General features: G+C 40.3%; 1 protein-coding gene across 4 annotated transcripts in view; it reads right to left on the bottom strand.

The window, feature by feature from the left end:
* Positions 1–19,226, bottom strand: part of LOC128742235 (dual specificity tyrosine-phosphorylation-regulated kinase 2) — a 95,063-nt gene that overhangs the window by 43,171 nt on the left and 32,666 nt on the right. For all 4 annotated transcript variants that reach the window (XR_008412251.1, XM_053838525.1, XM_053838526.1 and 1 more), the window contains exon 2: positions 18,550–18,787. Coding sequence is in view for 3 of the 4 variants with exons in the window: in XM_053838525.1 (XP_053694500.1) it covers positions 18,550–18,787 (238 nt within the window). In the remaining variant the exon portion in view is untranslated. The remainder of the gene's footprint in view (positions 1–18,549; positions 18,788–19,226) is intronic.

Below are 19,226 nucleotides of genomic sequence, written 5' to 3'. Positions count from 1 at the left end.
ACAAGTTTGAAACGTAGTTGGAAGGTGTGGAAACATCTCTCCGGTGTTGAGCCTTCCAGGACAAACGTAGTCATCAACTGGCGAAGAAACGGTAATTTAATATTTCCTCCGTTTACATCTAACTTGTTGGCAGCCCTCGTTAGCGGGCGGAACTATTGCACACCGCCGCCGTGCGCGTCGGTTCTACGACGGGAAATCGTTCTTCCTGTGGCTGAAGATTGTAAAATGTATAATATCTACTCTTCTGCCCGTCGACTTCGATACAGTCATCATTATTGGGCGTTGAAACGGCAAAGACACGCGTGCTACCCTACGGTAGGCATTTGATTGGGAGGGAGAATGTTTCCGAGAATGCTGCAGCAGTAATAAGACAAATTGTTGTTTGGTTTTTCTCGACTGCGAGCGATGATAGAATAATTCAAGAAAACCCACTTATGCACTTGTTCGTCTGGTGCTGAAAAATGGATGGAGGCGGAAGTTGTTTGTCGTTGGGTAAGAGATTGTATAGTAACTGTTCGTTGCATTGCACGTTGTCGGCTGCTAGGCGCATACGTACACGAGCAGCTCTCAAATGAGTGGGTTTGCCTGAATGTGGGCAAGCTACTGTGTTATTTCTGTCTACAAACTACTGCAGTCCTGCACAGGTTCAATTTGGATGGAAGCGCATAGTTAATTACATCAGAGGCCTCATTATGCTTCGTTACTGTGAGCAGAAACATCCAATTTCTGCTAGTAGCAAAGTACCTAGTAGCACAGCTATAATTAGAGATCATGTTTCTTCGCTGCTGTTATGGTAAAGATGACACCCTTACCGTGCTGTACATGTTCGGAGTTGAATTGGACTGGATAAAAACGATTGGTAAATTTACATATAGATACTAAAGGTCCTGTGACTTCTTTGGAACAATACCTTTTCAATATTTATCCCAAATCATGCAAAGTAAGGTAAAATGCTTCCATTCAGCCAGTACTTAAAAAATGGAACCATTTAGCTGAGCGAAAAGATTAAAGTAATTTTTTTTTTAAAAAAAGGGTGCCAACATGCTGTCAGTAGATTTTGTATTGAAGGTGATGAGGGTTCTGTTTGGTGATTGTGTTTGTGATCACTAGTGTGGTAGTTGAAGAAACTTAGAATTTTCTACTTCGCAGGAGAATACTTAATATTGGATTGTACTGATTCCTTGCTTATATAAAATTGATTTTATTTCCGCTGCCAATACAAGGCCTATTATATTTAATTCTTTACTACTCGCCATAACTAGGAAAGTAATATTGCCTGCACGAAATGTCAAAGTCAGCTGCCAGTATATTGGTACTGTCCGCCATGTCTAGTTGCCTTCGAGGTATGGCGCTGGCGAAATAAGCCAGTCGTCGTATGTTCAAATCTCGGCTGGGAGAGGCTGTTAGAGTCAATAGGATCGTAGCAACTGGCCCTGCAATTGTCCTGTACTCTAACAGCTGGCTGCGAAGTCTGTCATATTGTTCTGTTTCAATCAAGTTTCGATAACGGAATATAGCACCTAGGCTTTGCTTTGCTTTTGCCATGCCCTTGAAAGCTGAGTATAACAAGTTTAATTGGGTGAAATAACTAGCTAAGAATAGTTAGCTCTAACGGTCCGCAGAGGATTTTCTGACAGAGGTTAGCATCATGGTGCTAAAAATAAATGCGATAAAGTTAAATATATGGAAGTACATAGCAATTCTTCGATGAATACCTCAATGGCGAAGTTGCAGAAGGAGGCGGAACGAAAGTTAACCTAGGAGTTCCCATGGAACAGGAGATATAATGTCTCAGCACCTAAACTCCAAGAAATCAAACGAGAAATCGGGTTGCTGGAGACTAAAGAGCAGTCGGTTCGATGGCATAACGCTGGGAAACCAATTCAGATCTTGCAGAAATGTCGGGAGTACAACGTGCCCATGCATAACATTTTTATTGATTTCGAAGCAACATATGATACAGTCAAACGAGACCAGTTAGTGCAAATAATGCACGAACACGAGTTTTCGGATAAACTGACGCGATTGATCAGAGCTACAGTGATGGTTTCGTTCGGTTTCAACAGCTCGTGTCAAATAATGCCGACTTCATCCCACTAAATACATCGCCTGTCCCTCCATCTGCAGAGCGCGCAATTGCTAGCTGCTAAGTCTGTCGTATAAGAATCAAGTGGTCCAAATTTTCAAAGCGGAGCGTTAAGAATCATGGCTTTGCTATTTTAACAGAGCACATCGAGCAGCTAGCGAAGAGTGCCACACCTATTAAAGACAATTTGTCTGAACGTGGTTTGTGTCTTCACTTCAAGTCGCGTCGCCTCGTAAAAATGCTGCGCATGTTGCTCAGACATAAAGAAAAACCTTTCAAAAGAATGTTTTGCCCTGGCCGAACGGACGACAATCGTAGGATGGCGAATCTATTATGTATCACAAAATACAGGTCGATTAGGTTGAAAACTCAGGACTGTCGGGTGTCATTGAATTTAAAATCAAAGCTGAAATTGGATTAAAAAACTAAACTTCGAACTTGACATTACAGTTGAAAAATTTACATAGGACTTTATACCTGAATTTTCATCAATTTGGGCTTTAACCTTTAATTCAACTGGAAATCTGACATAAAATAGGATATAAAATTGGACTTAAAACTGGAGAGGAAATTGGAATTAAATTTAGAGTAATTTGGACTGAAAATTTTACGACATTAGATACCAAGTTTTACTTGAAATTAACATTGACATTTTTCGTCTTATTTTCTCACACGTTTAATCTCTTTTCAAGTTTTGTTTTGCCACTTTCACTCTTTTTGTTTTTTTTTCGTTTTCTTTTATTTCTGTTCCATGTTTACTTTTTCTTTGTTCCGTTTTCTTCGTTTCCTGGCCTATTTTTTCCTATTTTCTGTCCTGTCCCTCATGCTTTTTACTTTTTTAGCATATTTTTCCTCGTATTACGACAGTTTTAAATTAATTTTCCCTTTTTTATTTTCCAGTTTTGGTCTTTTACTAACTCCTTTTATCTCCTTTCATTCCCATTTTTCGTGTACTTCTGTGTCGTTTTTCCGCTTTTTGATACCACATTTTCTTCTTCTTTTCTGTCTCGTTGAATCTGTTTTTTGCTCCCTTGTTTCCTTTCTTCTTTGGTTTTCCCTTTTTATTTCCCGTTTTTTTCATCTTTTTCTCTTCCGTTTGTACTGTTTTTCTTTTTTCTATTTCATTTGCCCGTTTTTCATTCCATATTTATCTTTTTGCATCTCGTTACCTCTTTTTTCCGTTTTTCTTGTTTCCCCCCGTTTTTTCCCGTTTTCTGTTTTTACCTGTTGCGTTCTTCAGTTTATGAAAAGCAGCACATAGCTTTTCATTTTGTTCTTCTGTTCATCCTTTCTCTCTCTCTCTCTCTCTCTCTCTCTCTCTCTCTCTCTCTCCATTTTCTCCTTTTTATGTTTCTGTATCTCCATTGTGCTGCTCCTATATTTTCTCATTTCCTTTTCTTTGTTTTCAATCCCGTTTTTTCTTCTCTTTTGTCCAGTTTATCCTCATTTCATTTCTCGTTTTTTTCGTTTTCTGCATCAATTTTCCTTTTTTTCTCTTGTTTTTTTCTTTTCTCTTCCGTTTTTCCTTTTTATTCAATCCATTTTCTTTTGTTTCCTTTTCCATTTTTCCACTTTTTAATCCCATTTTTTGTCTCAGTTTCCCCTTTTATACCTAGTTTGATCTCTTTATCTCGTTTCCTTTATCGGTTTTCTTCTTTTTCATTCTTTTTCCCTATTCTTCTCTTCCCTTGAGGTTTCTATTGTTCTGATCCGTATTCCCTTTCTTGTCGGGTGTTCCCTCTTGTTCTCTTTTTCCACTGGTGTGCTGTTTCCTCTTACTATTTTCCTTTTCTCTTCGTCGTTCTGAGCTATTTGCTTTTCCTCTGTTCCTTGCGTCCGGATTTTCCTCTGTTCCGTTTTTTGTCTTTGTTCTTCCGTTTTTCCTTGTCTTGTCTTCGGCCTTCATTTTCTTTTCTGTCCCGTTATTACTTGATCTATATTTTCGGTTCCGGTTTTCGTCTGTTCCCTTCCCTTCTGTTCTCTATTCCCGTTTTTCGTATGTTTCGTTCTCCCTCTTATTATGTTCTGTTTTTCTTGCTTTTCTATGGTTCTGTTATCAGTTGCCGTTGTCCCCATTTGTCTTCATTTCCTGTCCTGTTTTTTCGTCTTTTTTCCGATTTTCTTCTGTGCCGTCTTTTGTCTATTTTTTGAACTTTTTTGGTCCTGGTTTTCGCTTTTTCTCTTCTTTTAATTCTTTTTCTACCTAGTTTTTCGTTTTCGTCTGTGCCGTTCTTAGGTCTATGTTCGGTTTTTCCTCCTTTTCTGTCTCGTTCTTTTCTGTTTTGTCCTTTATGTCTACCTTCTCTTTTCATTTTCTCTCCATTTTCTTCTTTTCTGTTGTCGTTTCTTCATTATGCTGCTCCCGTATTTTTTCCTTTTTCTCCCTTTGAAACCAATTTTTGCTCGTTTTCTTATTTTTTTTATCATTTTTCCTTCTTTTATCTAGTTTTTCTTCCTTTTTTTCTCTAGTCCATCTCTCCAATTTTCTTATATTTTGCCCACATTTCTCTTTTTATATCCCGTTTGGCCTCTTATTCCTGTTTTTCTTTAGCGGTATTTTCTATTTTCTTTATCGCTATTTTTCTGTTCCCTTTTGGTTTTTCCTATTTTTCTCTTTTTCGCCTTCGTTTATGCTTTTTCCGTTGTTTTCTCTTTCTCTATTTATTTTCTCGTCGTCTTCATTTCCCATTGGGCCATTGCAAATTATTTTAAAAAATTTTGTCCCCCCCCCCCTTGGAAATTGACTTGAAAAATCGGGGGGCAAAAAAATAATTTGCAGGATATGAGTTTAATTTCTTTTATAAAATCAATTGTCTGTAGGCTCTACAGTCTGAAAAACTCGAAAAATGAGTGTACGAGTTGAGTTAACGCTTCTAGCACAAAATAGAAATGCAAATTCGAACAATGGAATTTCAGAAAATCGGCCAAAAAAAATTGCTTTCGTTTTTGTTTTCCTTTTCGTAATGGCCTAATTCCACTTTTTTTCTCTGTTCCTTGCGTCCTGATTTTCCTTTGCTCCGTTTTTTATCTGTTCTCTTCCACGTTTCCTCGTTTTCAGGCCCGTTTATTCTCTTTTCCTGTCTCGCTTTTTGTCTTTTATGACCCGTTTCGACATTTTCGATCCCGTATTTAATGTTTTTCGATTTCATCGCTCCTGTTTTATCTTGTTTCTTGTTTTCTTCCTAACATATCCTGCTTTTCATCCTTTTCTGTCACCGTTTTTTTCGCTTCCATTTTATAATTTAAGTCTTCCGTCTTCATTTTATCTGCCCGTTTTGTTTTCTTTTCTGTTGCGGTTTTCCTCTTTTTCTGTTATCTCTACTCCAGTATCCGACTTCCGTATTTTCTCCTTCGTTGCCTCGTTTTTTCTCCTTTTCTATGCAATTCATCCTTCTCCTCTTTTTCATTCCTCGTTTTGCTTCGTTTTGTCTCCCGTTCTACTTTTATGAATTTTTTCCGATTCTGTCCCGCTTTATCTTTCATTTTTCTTTTTTTTATATCAGATTTATTATTTTTTCTCTCGCATTTTTCCTCCATTCCTATCCCGTTTGTCAAGTTTTCCTTCGTTCACTGTTCCGTTTTTACTCTTTCTGTCTTATTTTTATATTTCTTTTTTTTTAAGAGCAGCAGAAGACGGATTACCTCTAGATTCAGGGCTGGCACTTCCCTTAAGCAAAATAAGTAGCTGCTTGGAGCGCCACATCGAGGGGGCGCCATTTCGCCTACATTAACAGAAACTGTACCATTAAATAAATAAGTGGTTAACATAAAACCTTCTTCCTTCTCCTTTAGCAGCATAAAGCCGGGATGGCAAGTGGTGTATCTAGCGTAACACTCCGCTGTATTGGGTCCTGGGCTATTTGCCACCAATTCGTTGAGTATCTCGAAACAAGCAAATCAGCTTCAACCTGGTCGAGCCAACTAGTAAGTTAGGTCTCTCTATTCCTGAAGGCCCACATACACGTACAAACATGTTGGCCGAAAATGTTGGTGAACTCGTGTTCGGTCAACACTCTCGCCTGTGCATGAGCGCTACGAACCAAGCAGGCAAAAGAAGATGTTGGGCTTGTCGCTCGACCTGAATGACCCGCCAGCATTTTATTCGTTTCCAACCCAACATATGCGTGCGTGTATGGGGCGCTTAAGGCCGATGAAGGTCTAGAAGAACAGGTTCACTGCACACGGTCATCTGGCATTCTTGCGACGTGACCGACCCATCGTACTGACCCATCTTTCGATGATTGTATTTTGAGAATCATTCCAAGTAGTACCTGCAGTGCATGGTTCATACGCCTACGCCATTCTTCACTTTCCGTTTGCGCTTCACCTCCTCCTGATGAAAATCTATTCGCAACAAAACACAACAATCAAAACACTCAGATAAACGTGGTGGGAAAGTGGCATTGATGATATTAAATCATTTAGAAATTTTTCGGAAGAGATTTTTGAATCTCTTCAGAATCCGCAGTCAGCAGATTCATCTTCGATGAAGTAGCAAGGTATAAGGACAAAGTTTCTGAAGTAACAGGAAATATGAACCGAACTGTTTCGAAGGTTTTATATTCTAATAAGGCCATTACAAATATTTTATAAAGTTTTTGTCCTTCCGGTGTTCGGCCACTGAAGGGGGGAGGGGGGCAAAAAAAAACAAAGTGAATTTTTTAATCAAGCAAAAAAAACATGGATTTCAAGAATTTTTATTTAAGGTTTAAACGTGAAAACCTATTCTTGCTTATAATATATACGTTATTATTTTCTATGCAAAAATACACGAAAAAAGACAAAAACGAAGGAAAATTTTTTTGAACGATTTTCGGAAATTCCATTGTTCGAATTTCCATTTCTGTTTCGTGCTAGAAGCGTTAATTCAACTAGAAGACTCATTTTTCGAGTTTTTCAGACTGTAGAGCCCACAGACAATTGATTTTATAAAAAGAAATTTGACTCATATCCTACAAATCATTTATTTGACCCCCCCCGCCCGATTTTTCAAGCCAATTTCCAAGGGGGGGGGGTGACAAAAACTTCTTTAAATATGATTTGCAATGGCCTAATGGGTTTCAGAAAAACCGACAATTATTCAAAAGAAATGCCGGTTGCCTGTGACCAATGTTGCGAAACCCGCACTTGTATAGGCTTATTTTCTCACACACATGTACTCATTCTAATGAACACGCCGACATAAGCATTCCTTTCGAACTCCCGCTTTTATTTATTCATGCACTGCCACGACTTCGTAAGTGTGTATTTAGCTAACAGCCACCGTAGTCGCACTCGCACGTCATTGCACAACTGATGCCGATAACTGGTGAGGACTCGCACTCCCACCCGCAGTGTAGAATCGAGGGCGTAAAATGAAGAAGAAAACAAAAAGTAATGCAAAATCTACAGCCCAGCGTGCCGCTAGCCCTCACGGGTAGCTGGCTGTTCTCGAGTTGTTTGCCTCGTGAGTGGTTGTTATGCAGAAAAACGCTACGGTACTGTGCGTTTGCGAGTGTGTACTGTGTAGGTAGTAAAATATCTGCACACAGCAACGCCGGTTGTTTTTCTGGGGGCGCCATTTTGAGAATTTGTGTGGAGCGACAAATTGGTTAGCGCCGGCCCTGTCTAGATCCATCGGTAATTTGTAACTGTGCTAAGAAAATTTACTATTATTTAAACTTAAATTATTCATAAGAAACTGTTTGCTCTATGTCGCTCAGTTCATAATATATGAATTTTTGAATTAGGTAAATATTCACGAAAGCGGAATTTTTTGGAGCAACAAAAATGTTATCATTGAAAATTTTATCATTAAGAGATTAAAGATTAACAACCAAGAAAACAATATTTCTAAAAATTTCCACGAGACAGAACATAATTTTCCTATTTTTCTTTGGAATTTTACTCCATCACTTTTAACTTACAATTGGACTAAAAATGGGAATAAAATTGACTTGAAATTGTGCTTGAAGTTGGGTTTAAAATCAAAGTCGAATGCAGACTTTGAAATTACACTTGGCAATGGACATGATTTTTTCAGTAAAGTGAAGTACCGTTTTGATGAGAAGAATAATAAACTAGATGAAACCGAAGAATTTCGATATTAGGCCAAAAATATATTGGGTCGTTCAATGGCAGATTGGACTCCAACCCACACTCTCTAAGTTGGTACTCAAGTGTTTTTGCAATCAAACAACCTCCGCAGTCTTCTATTAGATAGTCTCATATCTAATTTTATCAAAATATTTATTTACAAGTAGTACAAGAATCTGAATCTGATCGTTCGTATGTTCTTTTTCCCATCTGTGATCGGAACTAAACTGCCCATAGAAGTTCAAAAGACTCACTAAACTCATTTTAATTTGGTTTTAGGATCAAAAATTTTTGCTGTCCACTTACTATGAAGCACATGCAACAAACAATACATATCTAGTTTGACCAAATATGTGGTGGTTGTAATGATAAATCTCACAGGCGTTAATTCTTTTCTTTTCACAGAATTGCTACCACAACAGAAGCTGAATAAAATGCATAGTCAGGCTTGATTTAGTCCGTAAACCAATAGGCTGATCCACATAAATAGATGTAAAATTCAATGTTTTGTTTGAATATCTAATATTAAAACATATTTATGCAACATGCCGTAACAGCAACACATTTTTTGCTGTTTATGATTTAGTTTATGCACATATTGAAGCATATCAATTCGTGGTGAACCTCCACAAAGCAATAAATCAATTAATTCTTGCATTAGTCGTACTTACTAGTCCAAACCACAACTAGGACAACGATCCTAACACCACCAGCCAATAACAATGTGCGTCACTATTAATCTGCAATCGATTGGTTGTCTTTCCAAGCCATACGTGCTGCACGGTGTGTCACGTTTCGCGACATCCTGTCATTGAACGCCCCCGACCCCACTCGCAGAAAAAAGGTGTTTATTAGTCCACTTTCAATTTCCATACGGTGGGTGGTGTGTCACCTGTGCGCTGCCGCGTGCACGCGGTAAAGAATTTAGGACTCACGTTTTAGAACAGCTCGACAGACAACTGGGACAAGATTTTCCATTCCGTTGTAATGCAGGTTGCCGACAGTGCACCGACGACGGCGGCGGTGCAGTCCTTTTGCGACTGCAACGCTCTGCATTGCAACGTGAGATCCCGGTATGTTTTTCCGCATGCTTATTTTCAAGTTTAGGTTTTTTTTCCTTGTGTGCCTTCGTGCAGCAGAATGTGAATTTTTATGCCAATTCCCGTTTTCCGTTCCCGACTAAGGAAATAAATGTCTGAAATTGAATGCGGTGAAATTGTTTGAAATTCGGCTGCCACCAGGACAATCACATTCGTCGGGATGACTCTGACTGACGCGTGCTGTTGCATCTTGTGTCATTCGTTGGAAACGTTCGATTCTTTTTCTGCTGAGAAATTGGGGAATTTTCAAGTAGCACTGTGTCGATGTAGGGTAAGCCAGTGGGCTCGGAAATATGCCTTCGAACCAGTCGAATGTGTCCCTTGAATGCAGTGGGGAAAGCAAAAAAAAAATGGGACCACCGTTGTTAGGATAACAGTTGTTATTTGCCGCCAATCGAACGGCTGTTCAGCGCTTCCATAGGATCAGAAAATATACTGTTCCGTAATTGGATTTACTCATGGTGGATGTGGTATGATTTATGTTATTTTCCTAGTGGTTGCCCAATTCAGCCGTTGGGTTACCAACATGGGGTTGGTATTTTTTGTCTACCATAAAATTTGGAACGGCAGGTAAACATGATACAACTTTGTTTTGTAGGTTTCAACTGCCCTGCAACCACTATTTGTCATTTTAATGGCAACTAATTTGATCAGACTGAGTAGTTTTGTAATCAGTACAAAATTAATGAACTAAAATAGTGCAGTTTTCGTCCGTCCTAGTAAATATTTCAATTCTTATTAAACTAAATTTGAGAAATTGAGTTTTATAAATTTGATTTCAACTTTTTTTGTAATAAACTCTAGTGCGAAAGAAACAGGCTCGTAACAACCATTTCACACAAGCAACAATCTAAGCCACACGTTCACAAGAAAAGGATTCACAGTGAAAATCCTCTTCACCGTCTAGACATACATATTCGCCGCATTTCCGGAAGCTCTTCACAAACCCGCACTGAAACTGTCCTGGTTGTCAGAAAACAACCACATACAGGCAGGGAAAATTTTGTAAAATCAAAAACCGCAACAATAGAACAACGACAACTGAGCCAACCGACCGAACGACCGACCGTGCAATTGGCGTAACAAATTTTGATAAATGCTGCAGCAGCGTGCCGCCTCGCTTCGGTTTGAGCTTTGCTGTGCGGTTTTGCGCTCCTTCCTCTGCCGGTCCCCCCCCTTTCGGGGTAAAAACTCCTAAACTTCCGAAAGCACACTCGTTTGTTCGTTCATGAATCCCCCTTTGGGGTGGGAGGTAATTCTGGTTCCTATTTCGTATGTTTGAAAATAGCTCCGCAGCTACATTGAGTAACCTACGAGTCGCCGGCAATGCCAAATATTGCTTCTTCGTGATTTGATTTCTTTTATTTCGATCTCGATGTCAATTCAATTCAATTCAATTATTTTTATTGGTTCCGTATATGCATATTAGCGGTAGGTAAATCCACCGAGTCAAGCTGTATGGTTAGGAAGTTTGGCGTTTTGTCTTTCTCGCCGAGGGAAGAGTTACAACTTCGCTGCAAAAATGTAAACTTTTCGGTTGATACTCGCAGAACAATATGTTTCGTTCTTACAACTCACGGGAACAAATCACTTCTGTTCTCGCACTCAACTCAAAATTTATATAAGTTTCATAACTATTTAGTAGTATTTTTTTTTTCTCTTTATTATCGAGATTTTCAGCCGTGCATTTAGTAGTATTTGAAACCAATTTTCATCTGTAAAAATAGATCAGTTTAATTGCATATGAGATAATGTAAGAAAAACATACATTCACTTTTGGGTAGCTTCAAGTAACTTTTTTTTTCGCTGGAAGTGTAATCCTTGTCGATTGCCGTTACGAAGGAGAACAAAAATAACTAAACGAACGTATTGCGTGTTGTGTGATTCTTTTTTGCTATATCGTCTTTTTGTAACTTACTTTTCGCGGTGGTACATTTATGTGTGTCACGCCGATTGAAGTCTCCGGTCGGCGGTCGGAAAAGTGTTCCTAGCTTCCTAGCGTTGTTACCTGCTGTCGTCACCGTCTCAAGTGAATGAAGCAAAGTGAGATTTGTGACGTACAAACGAAGAATGACTTTATGGTATTTTCCTTTGCTAAAGTTTGGTATCCTTTTAATTCCAGTTTTTCGCGTTAATGACGCAAATCATTTAACTATAGGCAGAATTCATCCCTGAACCGAACGATAAAAGACATCAGCCGTAATTTCCTTTACCGTGGACGTCGCGGACTGATAGACAGGTGAATCGATGACGACGAAAGCAAAAGTATTATAAAACACACATACATTGAATCGCTTTCCTGCTACCGGCGGAGAGTTACACGCGAGTTTTCCTTTTTTTGTTTTTTTTTCTATCGGTAGGTTCACGTTACGTGTCTACGAAAAAATGCTGATGACACTTGATGTGATTCGTTTTGTACATTATGAAATTGACGACCGGCGCGACGGTAAGCGAATTGGCCCTAATCGAACATAGACCGAAACAAACACGCTCAAACGATGTTAGTTGGTGTACAAATCATAAATAAAATCAAGTTCTTTTATAGGATGCTTTCTGCGGAGGAGTACATACACACTTTCGCTAATTTATTGATAGTTTATTTTTGATATTGAATTGGGCGCTTATGAATAAAGAAAGCATTTTCTCTTAGTTTATTATTAGGCCATTGCAAATTATTTTCAAAGTTTTTGTCCCCCCGCCCTTCAAAATTGGCTTGAAAAATCGGGGGGCAAAAAAATAATTTGTAGGATACGAGTTAATTTTTTTTCTAAAATCAATATTCTGTGGGTTATACAGCCTGAAAAACTCGAAAAATGAGTGTACGAGTTGAGTTAACGCTTCTAGCACGAAACAGAAATGGAAATTTAAACAATAGAATTTCTGAAAATCTGCCAAAAATAATTTTCTCGTTTTTGTCTCTTTTTCGTAAATTTTTGCATGGAAAATAATAACGTATATATTAAAACCAAGAATAGATTTGGTTTTCACGTTTGAACTTTAAGTACAAACGCTTAAAACCTATGTTTTTTTGCCCGATTAAAAAAATCTCTTTGTTTTTTTTTCGCCCCCTCCCCTTCAGTGGACCAACACCGGAAGGACAAAAACTTTATAAAATATTTATAATGGCCTTATTAAACAGTTTACTTCTTTATTCATGTTTGAGCTTCCGCAAAGGCGGCTATTTAGATTGGAATTATTCTACATCCCACACGGGAAAACTAAATTGAAGCCACTTTTCAGCATCATTAGGTCTGAATGGGAAAATGAAATCGCAAGTTGTATGATTTCAGTCCAACTTATCATTTCGAATCGAAATTGACAAAAGCTATTCCAACGATGGACTTGCGTTTATTCCTTCTGCTGAATTCTCCGCACGTTCGACTGCGGTTGATTATTTCAGCAAAAGTGGAAATGAATCGCCCACGTTCATTCATTCATTGGCTGTCAGTGACTAAAATAACACGTAATTTCAACAAGCTTCTTAATATATTTTTTTTTTGAAAAGTTCAACTTTGCTATGAAAGTACGCTTTTGACGTGGGACTACGTCTCTTGCAAGAACGTAAGGATGTATAATCGAAATCTAAAAACGAAAAAGTGGTTAGGTTTAGAAAGTTGGGGGGAGATGTTAGAGCCAATAGGATCGTAGCAATAGTCCCGTAATGGTCCTATATTCAAACAGCTGACTGCTAATTCTGCCGTATAAAAACAGAAGGCCAAGTTCCGATAAAGGAATGTAGCACTTAGGCTACATTCATTTGCTTTTTTTAACAGTGCAGGCAAAACCATGCTTAATAGCATTTTTGTTTTGTTTTTTGGTTGTTTGTTTTTTTTTTGTTTTTTTTTTGTTTTACGAGTAGGGAAATCTGCTCAGCACCTTAGAAGATACGGTACTATAAGACACCTGAGAAAACAACTCAGAGTATGGGATTGGGTATCCCGACCCCCCTAATGGGGCGTGAGGATCCCAATCCACTAAAACCCAACTCCCCAGTCAGCATTTTCATATGTATAATTAGATTGCAAATAAGAGTTACGTACTGATATGTATCCAACAAAATCGCATTCGATGCGCAAAAGCCGCTTATCCGTACCATTTTGGAGGCGATATACGCACTGAGGAATAATTTTGAGCGATACACTTATATAGGTATTTCAATACGATAAGATCCGATTAAGCGCGACAAGCTTCATACAGCTATACGACTTTGTGCTGAAAATCGTATGTTTGTCAGTTACTAGCATTATAAACGATGGAATATCAACTTGTGCGCGCTTTATTACGCTTTATTTACGAATCCGATTTTGTTAAGAGATATTTACGATAGTTTTCGTACATTGATATACGAGGTGGTGTTGCCTGGGTCGAGTCTCCAGCCTCAATCCCCCCTGGCACCACCTAATCGGTATTACTTCAGGGAGGGACTATTGTGCTTAACGCACCCTAACAGCATAGCATGGAATAGTTTAACTGCCCGTACGCTGTCGACGATTAATCTAGAGCAGCTGAATCGCACAAAGAACCACCAAAATTATGCTCAAGGGTAGCAAAATATTCTCAGTGTCCATTTTCTGGTGTTGCAATTCTTTATGATGATCAATACCAAAGCCAATGTAGGTCTCTTTGGGGAGGAAAGGAACCATTCACAAGTGACTATGCGCGATGGTCGTCTTGAGACAACCATGACTATGAAATGAAATTCTTGTTTTTGCAACGAGCGAGCCATGAAAGCAAACGACGCTGAACTGTCAGATGAAACGAAGCTCAGTACATAATCATCCGGTTATTCAAAATCAATACGAATTTTAAAATTTTGTAGCAAAACAACTAACTGCTGTTATTGTTTATTATGACGACATTGACATATTTGAGTTCGACTTTCGTAAAACTAATTTTGATGCTCTCAATGGATTTCTAATCTCAGTTGGATTGCTCTGATGTACACGTCAGTATGAATGCTGATGATGCTGTTACTGCTTTCAATGATAAACTATGGTGCTGTTTTTCTGAGGCGGTACCCCTTCAGACCTTCCAAAAAACCACCCTGGTCTAATGCGCGGTTGAGGTATTTGAAACGACAACATTCGAAAATGCTCAAGATATACTGTCAACATAAAACCAGTTCTCCAAACGCCTATTTGAGGATTTAAGGAAGCGAGTCGAGTATACCGTTGTTACAATCCATTGCTGTATAGACGACATACAATTCAGACAGAAAGCAATTCGCGCAGGAATCCGAAATAGTTCTGGTCGTTTATGAACTTTAAGCGAAAGCATCATGGTCTACCTACTTCTATGAGGTTGGGCGATCTAACCGCTTCTACTGTCAATGGAAAGTGTGAACTTTTCACTTCCTTCTGTCTAAGCAACCTGGACAGTGGTGTGCAAATTGATGCGGTATATGCAGACATCAAAGCAGCTCTCAACACAATAGACCATGAAATACTGTACGCAAAGTTTCGTCGTCTCGGCTTCTCGGATAGACTGTGTGACTGGCTGAAATCTTATTTGACAAACCGACAGCTATATGTAATAATAGGATCGGCTGAATCGACAATATTAACTCCGCAGTGCGGCGTTCCTCAAGGAAGTAATTTGGGACCCCTTCCATTCGCTCTCTTCTTCAATGATATCTCCCTGATCCTACCAAACGGAAGTGTGCTGATCTACGCGATCTTGCCATCCGCAAGTTGGATCATTGTTTCCATAGCAAACCTTCCAGATTTGTCTGGAACTTTTAGATTCTTTGATGCCTAGCCAGTCAAAAAAAAAAAGAGTTTTCTAAAATTTGTCTGTCCCAATCTCAAATGTCTGTCAGTTTTTAGAGACACTTTTTTTTCGTTTTCCAGATTCTCGTAAAAACCGAAAATATAACGGTCTCATCCTCCGCAAAATATACATTTATATGCGGAAGCGTCGGTCTTGGCCGGCCGTGTTGGAGCAGCCGGAAAAAATCCAGAAGAAGCTGATGGAAAACGTCTTTCCGGGTAAGTGTGATTCGTGATTATAATGGATAAAGAGCGTCTGGACTGGTCTGAACTGTAGGACCGGACAGTTTACGTCCCCCACCAAAGAGGTATACGATGACCAGGGATGGTCCGATCCCTTTGACTCAATTTTGATTCATTTGGCAGCACTGCCTCAGCCGAGCAAAATTGCCAGATGCCATGCAATATATCTCCTCAAGAAGGGCCTTCTGTGGCTGATGATCAGCAAGAAGTGAATGTCCAAGTCACTGTTCTTTCCATTGGGGTTTGCGGTAAATGGCGGGAGATTTACAGTACGAAGTGCCTGTCGGAAATTGCCGCCTTCATCAAGAAGTAGCACACGAAGGAGGACTTGTTCTTTCGGACGGACCTAGCCTTGGCCCATTAAGCCAAACAATCACTGGAGCAGACGGACTAACTGAGGATAAACTTTATACCGAAGACCGCTAACCCTTCCATCGTCCCTCAGCTGTAGCCGATTGAACATTTTTTGACGAACCCCAAACGGAGGATCTACTTCAATAATTTCGTTGTTGAAACCAAGAATGTGCTGATCGCCAAAGAAACAGAAAAGCCGAAGAACATGGCGACATATATTCTTCCATCGGCCTTGGCTAAGGGTTCGACCAAATGCATTTTGGTAGAAGGATTCAAAAGCAAGTAACTTGGGTGCCTTATGATTTGAAACCAAAAGTGTGTCGTTGCTGGCGAATCGCTCCTCTACACCGGCGAGTACGTGCTCCTCGTTCTCACGTTTCTTGGACGGTGCGTTCTTTTTCTGCAGCTCTAGTCTCTTTACGTATTTCTCTGTTCTGAATTGTATTTGCAATGAGCATACAACTCCTGGCCTGGTTTTTCTCATCAGTCACTTTCTGGTATTCGGCTACAAACCAGCTGTTACGCTCCCTTCCACGCTCCGTGTCTACCACCTCTTGTAGTAATTCCAATGGCAGCACGGATCCCCAAAGCCACAAAGCCCACCTACATCTCCTTTTTTCTCTCTCTGCCGTTCTGTGATTTGTTGATCAAGTTTTCTAGTGCATTCCCCTACCACGTCATCTGCTGTCAACCGTTAGGTGTTGAAATGCAGTGTCCTCTTAGTGCAAGCCTTCGCCGCTTTCTACAACCTTGCGCAAATCTTATACACGACGACACAGTGGTCAGAGTCGATATTTGTTCCCTAAAAGGATCGCACATCGATGACATCCGAAAATTATCGAGAGTCAAACAAGAGATGATCGTTCTGAAAGCTAGAGGTCGAGACTCTTTGAATGTCGTTAGACCGTTGTCATTGGCTCATCTGTCTGCTATGCCATCCAACGACAGGACGCACGAGTTCTTCCCTCCCGATCTACGCATTTGCATCTTTGATGATGATTTTCACGTCATATTTTTGGCACACTCCATAGGTCCTCTCGAGCCTGTCGCAGAACTCGTCTTTCTCTTCTTCTGTTGGGTACTCTTACCACTGCTTCCATTATTTTGAACGAAATTCCGTAGAAAGGGAATTCCGTGCAGTAGATCCTATTGCAAACACTTCTTTCAAGAACCACATCTGTAGAGTGGCAGTTCAAGATCCATGATTTTAGGAGCGTATTCAGGATTTTAAAGAGCAACAGTCTGCAATCATGGTAATAACGAACTAAGCATTTTAAACCGAATTCATTTCATAACAGTTAGTCTTTAAGTAGGTTGGTTGGATAATGCACAACACAGACCCCATAGTGGTCCGTAGTCTCTTATCCAGCAACTCCTATCCTACCTCCACGTGGTACCAGCCGGAATACGAGCAACCTAAGCGGAGATCGAGTAACCAACCCCGGTGGAAACAGGGAAGGAAGCACAGTGTGTCTCGGCACTGTAAGATGGCAGCCCCATCACGAGACTCGGTAGCGTAGGCCTTAGTACGGCTACCTACTTAAATCCTAAAAGCTAAAAAGAATCAAGGAAATTTTACTCAGAACGTTCGGCATGGACTAAGGCGCCTAAATAGGGTCATGGAATGGAAACTTGATACCTGGAACTGCAAATCGCTAAATTTCGTTGGTGACGACAGGGTGCTGGTCGATCAGTTAGAACCCCGATAGTTTGGTATCGTGAAGGTGGCAGGCTTTATGGGGGACCGTGCTACTACGAATCAAATTTTTACTCTCCGACAAATCCTCTATAAATGTCGAGACTACAACGCATCATATTTTCGTAGATTTCAGGGCAGCATACGATACAGTTGAACAAGAACAGCTGTGGCAGATAATGCAAGAGTACGGTTTTCCGGACAAACTGACGCGGCTGATCACTTTCGAGTCCTTTCGAATCGCTCAGATGGTTGCGGCAAGGGGATGGACCCTTTTGTATGTTATTCAATATCAAGGTATGATCCGGCGAGCGGGCATCGAAACGAGAGGAACGATCTTCAACAGGAGTAGCTAACCCCTAGCCTTCGCAGACGATATCGACATCATTACTAGAAATCTTGAGACGGTGGAAGCAATCTACGCCAGACTAAAAACGGATAGGGTTACAAATCAATGCATCGAAAACCAAATATGTGGTAGGAAGAGGCTCCAGAGAAAGCAACGTTTGCCTCCCACGGACAGTGACTATTGACGGCGATGAACTGGAAGTGGTTGATGAGTTCGTTAATTTGGGATCTCTGGTCACCATCGACAATAATACGAGTAAGGAGATCCAACGACGCATTCAAGCTGGAAATCGAGCCTACTTTTCCCTCCGCAAGATGCTTTGATCTGGGAGCAGGCGCCGCCGTACAAAGCTGACGATGTACAAAACGCTAATCAGAGCGGTAATGCTGTACGGACTTGAGACAGTAACTTTGCTCACGGAGGACATACGTGCACTAGCCGTATTTGAACGAAAGGTGTTGCGGATTATTTTTGGCTGAGTACAAACTGAAAGCGGAGAGTGGCGGAGGCGTATGAATCACGAGCTACAGGCACTGCTTGAAGAGATTCCCATCGTACACCTGGCGAAAGTTGGGAGTCAACGATGGGCCGGTCACGTCGCAAGGATGCCGGGCTACTGTACAGTGAAATCCGTTCTCTTCAAGAACCCCACCGGCACCAGAAATAGAGGGGCTCAACGTTCTAGATGGCTCGACCATGTTGAAGCCGACTTGCGTGTGTCAAAACGCGAGCCCAGGACCGAGTACAATGGAGAGGAATTATTCTTGATACGGCACCCCGGCTCTCGGCTGCTAAAGTAAAGTAAGTAGGTAGTTTTTAAGTAATAAATGTTTATCCAGTCGCAAGAAAAGGTCTATACAGATATGACAGTCACTCACCTTTGGGTGTCAACGGGACCGCCTTCTGGTCGATATCACTGCTGGCCGCCGTCGACGAGGACGAGTTGTTATTGCTGGACGGGCTGAGCGATGGCAGCGCGTTACCGTGTGAATCCACCATATTGTTTCGGCCAGATCTGGACCCGTTTCGCGGTCCACATAGGCTGGCGAGATCGATACGCGATCCGGACCGATGCGGTTCCCGTTCGCGACGACACTTGTCGTTGTCTAACTGTACCTGTGGGCAAGATGAGAAAGGAATTTTCCGATTACTACCATTGATTTTAGAAGGTTCTACAGTTTTTCACAAAACAGTTCTTGATACAGTCCAAGTAACAATTATTTTTACCTAAATTTTATGAAGGTTTTATTGCGGTACTAATCATTACTGCTGGTTTTATTATGGAATTACGCAATACCAAGGGGACACGAGTGAAAACACCCTTATAGCTAGCTATCAAACCATAAAAAAACGGCAAATAGGTTGCTTATATTACCATGATAAAACTAGTTGGCTGCGCCACGCCCTTTTATAAACTTATAATACGCGGGTCGTAGCAATACAAAATGGTGCACCGATCATAATTGATCTTATAACGATTGCTTGTCAAACCGCAATAAATCTGTTTATAGTGGTTTTACTGAGCTATTAAATTAAAACGGTAACACTCTGACCA

Source organism: Sabethes cyaneus, chromosome 3, assembly GCF_943734655.1.
Source record: "Sabethes cyaneus chromosome 3, idSabCyanKW18_F2, whole genome shotgun sequence".
Lineage (NCBI taxonomy): Eukaryota > Metazoa > Arthropoda > Insecta > Diptera > Culicidae > Sabethes > Sabethes cyaneus.
The sequence above is the reverse complement of the archived record's forward strand: the minus strand, read 5'-3'. Positions and strand labels throughout refer to the sequence as shown.